This window comes from Rhamphochromis longiceps, linkage group LG5 (genome assembly GCF_057381845.1).
Source record: "Rhamphochromis longiceps isolate RC_006_pf linkage group LG5, R_longiceps_female_GT1.1, whole genome shotgun sequence".
In the NCBI taxonomy this organism is placed as follows: domain Eukaryota; kingdom Metazoa; phylum Chordata; class Actinopteri; order Cichliformes; family Cichlidae; genus Rhamphochromis; species Rhamphochromis longiceps.
The window spans coordinates 22,025,376-22,033,529 of NC_140561.1; the positions used below are offsets into that span (position 1 = coordinate 22,025,376).

An 8,154-nucleotide genomic window follows, 5' to 3' on the forward strand; every position below is an offset into this window, starting at 1 on the left:
TCAACATAATAGTGGTGATAAATAAAAAGAAATGGACTGGTTAAAACATGCAGATATTGTCCATGAATGTAAAATAGGCTCAGTTTAAATAGCCACAGTAATGATGTGCAAGATTTTTTTTTTTTTTAAAAAAGGACTCCTGCAGCACAGCGTCATTCCGTAGCTCGTAAAGTAAAACATTAACTCGATCAGACGCTGTCTCACAGGATGTGCGGTATGGACGTGGACCTGGACGACGGCGGTTCTGCCGAGGAGGAGAAAGAGGAAGATTTCTGGATCGGAGAGGGCGTGAAGATGCTTCCCCCGCCTGTGGCTCACAGCGGGGGCAGCGCTTGGGGCAGCCGTAGGGGAAGGTGTGGCTGCGTGGCCTGCGGGGCGGCTCTCATCCTCTGGAACCTGTGCGTGGTCTTAGCCAGCGCTCTGCTCCTGGCTGTGGTCTTCTCTGTGGTGCTCCTGCCTGCAGGGCTGCTGCTGTATGCTGGTTTCCTCTGCCACTCCAGGGTAAGCTGTAAAAATCTGTAGCAGAGAGTGCCATTTATCACCACATGTTAGATTGCAAAGTCTTATCTGAGTTAGTCATGCCTGCGGATGAAATTTCAGAGAATACTTAGCAAAAGTTGATAGAGACACAGGGCCAAAGGGTTAAAACTATAACGTTGGACACAGGATGCTGTTTAGTGGTGTTGGGAATCACAATGGGCCCCATCGGGCAGCACTTTAACAATGCAAGATAATGGAAATTTAGATAGCCAAGTTATGCACTGAATTTTTTATTTTTACACCCCTTCAACACAGATTATGTCCCCCAACAGTCCTTTTATACTGTAAGAGTTTCCTCTCTCTCTCTATCTTGCCAAGTAGACTGAGGGAACCATCTGTCACACTGCAAACACACACGCACATGCACACACACACTAAACGAACTGGAACAACTGCTTCTGTATAACTTGTACACTGTCCTGATTTACTGGACACAGACGCAGGCACAGTAAACAGTCTGCTTTCTGTAACTGTATGTTTGGAAGAGTTCATTCATTTTCAAGGGGACTTGTTATGCTCATTTCCAGCTCCATGTTTCTATTCTCGGGCTCTATCAGACCTTGCATAATCCTTGTTTATCTGGTACAGGACATTAGGGCAGTCCCTCAGTCTATCCTCTGTCTAAAACAAGCTGTTTTAGCTCAATTTCTCCATCCTCTAAGCTGACTTTCTTCTGACCGGTCTACCTCATGAACAAAAGGTTTGCACAGAACTGGTAGCCTTAGATGACATCACACAGAGCCAAGAGTAGAAAAAAAACCCAAGCTTCTGTTTCACAGGGATCAGTTGTTCATACGCTGACGTCTCTATTGGCCATGTTTAATCTGAGTGTCCACAGCACTAACGGTACATATATGACAGACAATAAGGAGAGCCATTATTTTAAGATGTTTATAATTTTGAAGAAACATGCTTACGTGCAGAGATGCAATTACAATATTTTCTGTAGCAAGTAGAATTTAGCAACTAAAGAGGTATTTCCCTTGAGAGACCTTTGAGTCAAAACAGACACCTGATAATTAATCTACAGTGGATTTATTAAGTCATGGCTCCAGATAAATGGTGACGTTGCTCCATTTCTATTAGCTGAATTGATAAGCTGCTGTTTATTAAGTGACAACATTAGTGTTGCGTTTGTTACTTACATCATATCGCCAAACGTATTCCCTCATCTGCCTTCACACGCGTATGAACTTGAATGACATCCAATTCTTAATCCATAAGGTTTAATTTGATGTTGTGCCTTTGCAACTCTAATAGCATCAAACTTTTCCCGGTATGCCTTCCACAGGTTTAGGAGTGTTCATGGGAATTTTTGATTTTTCTTCCAGAAGTACATTTGTGATGTCGGACACAGTTGTTGGAAGAGAAGGCCTGGCTCACAGAGGTGTTCTGTCAGGCTGAGGTCAGGACTCTGTGCAGGCTAGTCAAGTTCTTCCACACTAAACTCGCTCATCCATGTCTTTCTGCACTGGTGCTCAGTCATGTTGGAACAGGAACTGGATATGAAATTGTACAAAATGTCTTGGATTGCTGAAGCTTTAACAGTTCCTGTTGCTGGAACTAAGGGGCCGACCCCAACTCCTAAAAAACAACCCCACACCATAATCCTTCCTCCACCAAACTTTACATTTGGCACAATACTCTCAGACAAGTACTGTTCCCCTTGGAACCAACAAACTCAGACTGACAGATGAAGAAATGTGATTTGTCACTCCAGAGGACACGTCTCCACTGCTCTAGAGTCCAGTGGAGGTGTGCTTTAAACCACTGCGTCTGATGCAGCTGCTCGGCCATGGAAACCCATTTAATGAAGTTCTCTACACACTTTTCTTGAGCTGATCTGAAGGCCACATGAAGTTTGTAGGTCTCGGCACACTATGCACCTCAGCATCCGCTGACCATGCTCTGTGATTTTACATGACCTACCACTTCATGGCTGAGTTGCTGTCATTCCCAATCGCTTCCACTTTGTTATAGCAACACTAACAGCTGACTATGGAGTATTTAGTAGTGTGGAAACTTTACAGCTGGACTTGTTGCACAGGCGGCGTCTTATCACAGCACCACGCTGGAATTCACTGAGCTCCTGAGACCGACCCATTCTTTCACAAATGTTTGTAGAAGCAGACTGCATGCCTAGGCGCTTGATTTTACACACATGTGACCATGAAAGTGATTGTAACACCTAAATTTAATGATTTGGATGGATGAGTGAATACTTTTGGCAATATAGTGTATGTCTGGTGCCTCCACGTTTATAACGCAGGCACAAGAGGCTAGTACTTATCTAAGTGTACAAATGTATTTGGTTAAAAATACATATTTTGTTTGTATTTATGAAGTGAAAAGAAGACAAAAACAGACCCTGCAAAACAAATGTTTCAGGCACACATTTACTTGTAAAGGCTTAGCGCTCCATTAGTGCTCAGGGCTTTAATTTACTTCCTGGCATTTGCAAGGCAGGTGAAGAATTACTAGGAGTTATCAGAGACTCCGACTCTTCAAACCCTGCAGTAACATCTGACAAGCACTTCTGAAGTAAAACTGACAGAGGAGCTGGAAATGACTACTACAAAGCAGCATAGAAACTTCTTTGAAGGCAGGCACAGAAGTCATGCCAACACTTTGAAAAGCAAGAAATGGACGTCTGATGGACGAAAAGATAAACATGAGGGACTGACACAGGCCTCGTGGTGCACCTTTCCATTGGGGAGGGTTGATGCGCACGCAGGGTTAGCATAGGAGAGTCAGCAGAAGAAAAATTGTAACCTGTAAAGCACCTAAAGAAACACAAACAAGTCTGAGTCATTTCAGAGTTAAAACTGAGGTTTTTAGGTTATGAAGAAAAAAACAGGAGATGCAGCTTTTGGAGCATCTTGTTCAAACAGGCGAATAAATATTCTGCTTCGAGGTTATGCTGCACCAACACAAACAAGCCTTTTTGAGAGAAATATCACAAAATTCATCCTGCAGCCAATCAAGGAAGAAAAACCTAAGTGTAAAGAGGGTTACTTCTCCGAAAGGATGATGATCCAAAATGGAACAATGCACGACTTCATGAAACATCAGCTAAAGTGTTGAGAGTGGCCCTGGACTTCCATGGACCTGACCATCATTGAAAATCTCCGGTGAGATAAAAAGTGATCTGCAAGAGGAGTGGGTGAAAATCCCTGCACAGAGAGCCTCTGTTACCTGGCTGTAATATTTGGCACAGTCTATTATTTTGTCCTATTTCTTTTTAATTAAATAAAACAATTAAGCTAAAATAAGTGTTTGAATCTGTTGCTGCAGGGTTGTATGTACTTCTTTTCATTAAACAACCAACAAGATATCTGCTCAGGGCTGCCCAAATATTTGCATACAAGTCTAAGAGTCAGTTCACAAATCATTTGAGAGAAGGAATCTGCTCTGCCACTGAGTCTTCTTTAACTTCTCTGGAAGTTTAGGCAAGTAAGCCCATGCCATTTGTAAACAATAGGAGGATTATCTGTCATTAAGGTTGGCTCTGGAACCTGGAGAAGGCAAACAGTCAGCCTTCAGGCCAAGTCTTCTTGGCAGCATTTTCTACATGTGTACCTCACACCTTCCCCTCAGAGGTGTTCAGACATATTCTCTGGGTTTGCACAGCAAAACAAACACGGTAACTTGAGTTTGAATGTTGGAGTTTGTCAGCATTTCTGACAGGTGCGGCTCTTCTTGTGTGAGATACACGAAATGCAGTTAAATCAGTAAAGAGCAGTGGACCTGGGCATCGTACCAAGTCAGGCAGGAGAGAGCTACAGTTCGGTCCTTAGCTTACCCGATAGGTCATAAAATCAAAGCCCGGCTGAAGACCCTGGTTGTCTCAGTTAGGAGTGATTTGTGCACAGCCATGTAGGGCACTGCACATGAATTAAAAACATGCAACAAGGGGACACAGAACGAGAATATAATCACGATTAGGCCAGAGTGAATGTCAGAACAGGCCAAGCAATTACAGACAACGTCAGTCAGACTTCTTCCTTTTGTGGCAGCAGAGCACGAAGCGAGGGAAGACAAGACAGTCTGATTTGGTGCCAGCACCAGCTGTGCACAGACACACTGTCAGCACGACAAGGAAGGAAATGTACTCAGTGAAAGCATCACTTTACACTTCGCGGAGGGGTGTGTGCGCTTGCAGGTGTGTATTAAACACCGCTGTTGCTACGGTGCATTTAGAAAAAACAACTTTTAGCTTAGAATCAGAATCACTTGTGCAAAAGAAATAGAAACAATAGTAAAATGAGAGTGACTCTTTACATTTAATATGCCTTAACATGCGATTTAGTCATGAAAGTGTCTCCGCTTGCATTTTTCTAACAGATTTGTGTGAGACAAGTATGTGATGTACACTCACTGGACACTTTATTTCAGCTTGCTAATACTGGGTTGGACCCCCTTTTGCCTGAATAATAATAATAATCGTTGATGATTGCTTCTTGGGGGTATCAATTCAACAAGGTGCTGGAAATGTTCCTCAGATATTTTGCTCCATGTCAACATGATAGCATCACACAGTTGCTGCAGAGTTGTTGGCTGTATAACCATGATGTTAATCTCCCCACCACATCACAGAGGTGCCCTGTGCTTCTTTGCAAAACCTCTCAAGCTCCAATCAGGCTGGATGGGTGTGAATTTCAGATCTCTTGACTAAAGTTCAGTTGAGTTCAAACCTAGGCTGTGGCTGAGCCACTCCTTTGTTATCTTGGCCGTGTGCTTAGGATCGTTGTCCTGTTGGAAGATACATTTTTGCCCCATCCAAGGTCCAGAGCTCTCTGAAGCAGGTTATCATTAAGGATGTTCATCTTTCCATCCACCCTGACTAGTTTCCCACTTCGTGTACTCACACTGTACTCTTCCCCACACGCATGCCTTGATACAATCTTGTTTATAGGCCTACAGACCATTCCTTGAACTTCATGCCTTGGTTGGTGCTCTGACGCGCACTGTCAGCTATGGGACCTTATATAGGCAGGTGTGTGTCTTTCCAAATCATGTCCAATCACCTGACTTTACCTGTGAAAAGGCTGTGAATATTTATAAAAATGTACGTGTTATATTTTTATTTCTTCTTTGTAGTACATTTCCAAGAATTTTTCATTTTGTGTTTGTGTGTCAAAATGTGAGGTGAAAAATGAATTAAATCCGTTTTGAAAAAGGCTGTAACACAACAAAAATGTGGAACACATGAAGTGCTGTATGTTTTAAGAAGAAAAACAGTGACATTTACTTTCTTTTCAAATTGAAAAACCATTTAGTAAAAAGTGGTCATCAGATGTGTCTGAATTGTAAGCTCTTGTAACAATGTCACTGCGTCCTCACACAGGTGTGAGTTTCAGCTGCTAACTTTGCTGCTAGCTTTGTCTCTCTGCTTTTTGCAAGCTTCTGACTTTTACTATCTGACCACCTGCTGTCCTCCTCCTCCTCTCGCTTGCAGGTGACTGACAGCTCTGAGGTTTACTGACAGCACTGAGCACAATCTTATCTTGCAGAGAGAAAGAGCGAGGCAGGGAGAAACTCTGTCACGCCCCACTGCCCACACAGTCCCACTACTGCACCCTCAGCACACATCCAAACACGCCTCATATTTAATGAATACAAATCCTGCCTATTTGCTTTTTCACAGATGAGATGGAGCTTCTGCTGAAGCCAAAGTGCTCATCACATGTTTTGGAGCACCTCTGTCTCATCTACTCTCCCTCCTGTGTTTGTCCTTGCAGGTCCTTGATGCACCCTCTGCCATCTGCCATTATCTCGATGACAACAGCTGCTCTGCCCTCATCATCCTGGGCTTTGTGATGATGTCTCCGCTCGTGATTGTGGCGGCGGCAGTCTTCTGCGGGCTGCTCCGAAAGTTTCGACTCCTGCTTTTCATTCAGCCAATCAAGCGCGCCTGGTACAGAGGGAGGCTGCTGGACTGGGCGGGCAGCATCCACGCCTGGGTTTGATCACAACAGAGAAGGTGGTGCTGAGGGTCACAGTGATCGGAAAGATTGATTTGTGCAAGACGAACCTGAGGGTTACAGATGTTTTGCAAAAATAGAAACATCATTATAGTCGATAAGACAGTCATACAGCTAATACTTACTTTGTCAATGGTTGTAAAAATGTTTGACATTTTAGAAATATTCGAGTCCTCTTTTCTCCTGTTAGTTTTGGTGAGAAAATCAATATCACCCTCATGTCTGTGTGGTGATATTGAAGCTGCAAAGACCAGATAATTAACTTAGAACAGGATAAAGACTGAAAACTTCGATTCAGGGTGAAACCCAAAACACATACATTAATATAAACCACCTAAAAAGATATTCCAGAGCTTTAGAGGTGACAGTAGGACGATTAAATTAGCCTTTCCAGCTAGATGTTGCTGGGATTTGTGCTTATCAAACAGCCATCTGCCTTCAGCCTCCTCTTTGAGAGTGCAGTCACCTCTCACTGATCTCTCAGACAGAATACAAAAGTGTAACTTCTAAAATGTCAAACTGTTCTTTCAAGACCAAGACCTGTGTTATTGTGTCACATATTTCTTTTTATTCATTTGGTTACTCGCGGCCCATTCTGGGTAATTTTGTGAATTGTTTTTTTTTGTTTTGTTTTTTTGAAAATGACCCTAGATGAGGGTTTGTTGGGTTTGTGTGGCTTTTACACAGAAACAGACCAGTTTTCTTAGATATGTAGTGCCATCTTACAAGAATCTTAAAGCAAAACACATTACGGGCTCATTATTGAAGTAAACCAGATGCATATTAGAACAGACGAGAAAAAAAAACATGCAAACTTCTTGGAGAGTGAAGGATACCTGCAGGGTATTCACGCAAGCTTTAACAGCTCCTTGTTGGTTTATTTTGAGGACACATCAAACACCAGTTTAACTATGATTTTGTACAAAAGCTCATATTGTTGTGATTTTGTATTGCCTGTTTGCGAACTACATGGATGTGTTTAAATGTGAGACCTTCTCAGAAGGTTGTATTTGTGGTTGCACTTGAGAACTCTCTAAATAAGAAAAACAGTTTTTCCAAGCATGCGATTAAAGCCCCGTCCACACAGGGAACAATTTGTTCGTTTCACTCCCGGCTTTGTCTCTGACAGTTGGTCACTAGCGGACATTCCAGGTTGCCTAGGTTACCCTCTAATGTACAGTGTTGTGCAAAAGTCTTGGCCCACCCTTCATTTCTTTATGTTTTGCTTCCAAAAAGCCAAACTTGATAGTAATTTTTAAAACATTTTCTTGAACATCAGTTTTGTTGTTGTTTTTTTGTTTTTTTCCCCACTCATTTTCAGTTGAAGCTATAAAAATGCCAAAGATATCAAAGTTTGAAGGCATTTTTGCACCAACAAGGTAATACCCAAAGTGCTATTAGCTAAAGATTTGGCATATCTAGAAAAAAGGAAAACTGCAGCAAAGACCTGACACAGGACCTGAGTGATGCATCTATCCCTTCAGTTGATCCATCTACTGTTCATTCAAGATAATTCATTCAAATCATCAGTATATAGAGAGGAGGTCAGGAGAGATGAACAACAGTGAGTGTCTGCAGCCATCTGCAAAACAGTGGAGGCGCTGTCATGGTTTGGGGATGCATTTCAGCA

The 8,154-nt window shown here is 42.5% G+C and overlaps 1 protein-coding gene across 1 annotated transcript; it reads left to right on the forward strand.

Annotated features, from left to right (window-relative positions):
* The first annotated feature begins 207 nt into the window (after positions 1–207).
* On the forward strand, positions 208–6,872 carry tmem88bl (transmembrane protein 88b-like). The gene is made up of 2 exons (XM_085407941.1): positions 208–501; positions 6,282–6,872. Exons 1-2 carry the CDS (start codon positions 208–210, stop codon positions 6,507–6,509), a joined length of 522 nt encoding a protein of 173 aa, XP_085264067.1. The 3' UTR covers positions 6,510–6,872.
* The last annotated feature ends 1,282 nt before the right edge of the window (positions 6,873–8,154 follow it).

Excerpts from the sequence above, each read along its gene's own strand:
- tmem88bl (XM_085407941.1), top strand. The coding sequence starts at position 208 with ATGTGCGGTATGGACGTGGACCTGGACGACGGCGGTTCTGCCGAGGAG. Across the intron at positions 502-6,281 it reads GTTTCCTCTGCCACTCCAGG|GTCCTTGATGCACCCTCTGC; the intron begins GTAAGCTGTAAA and ends TTGTCCTTGCAG.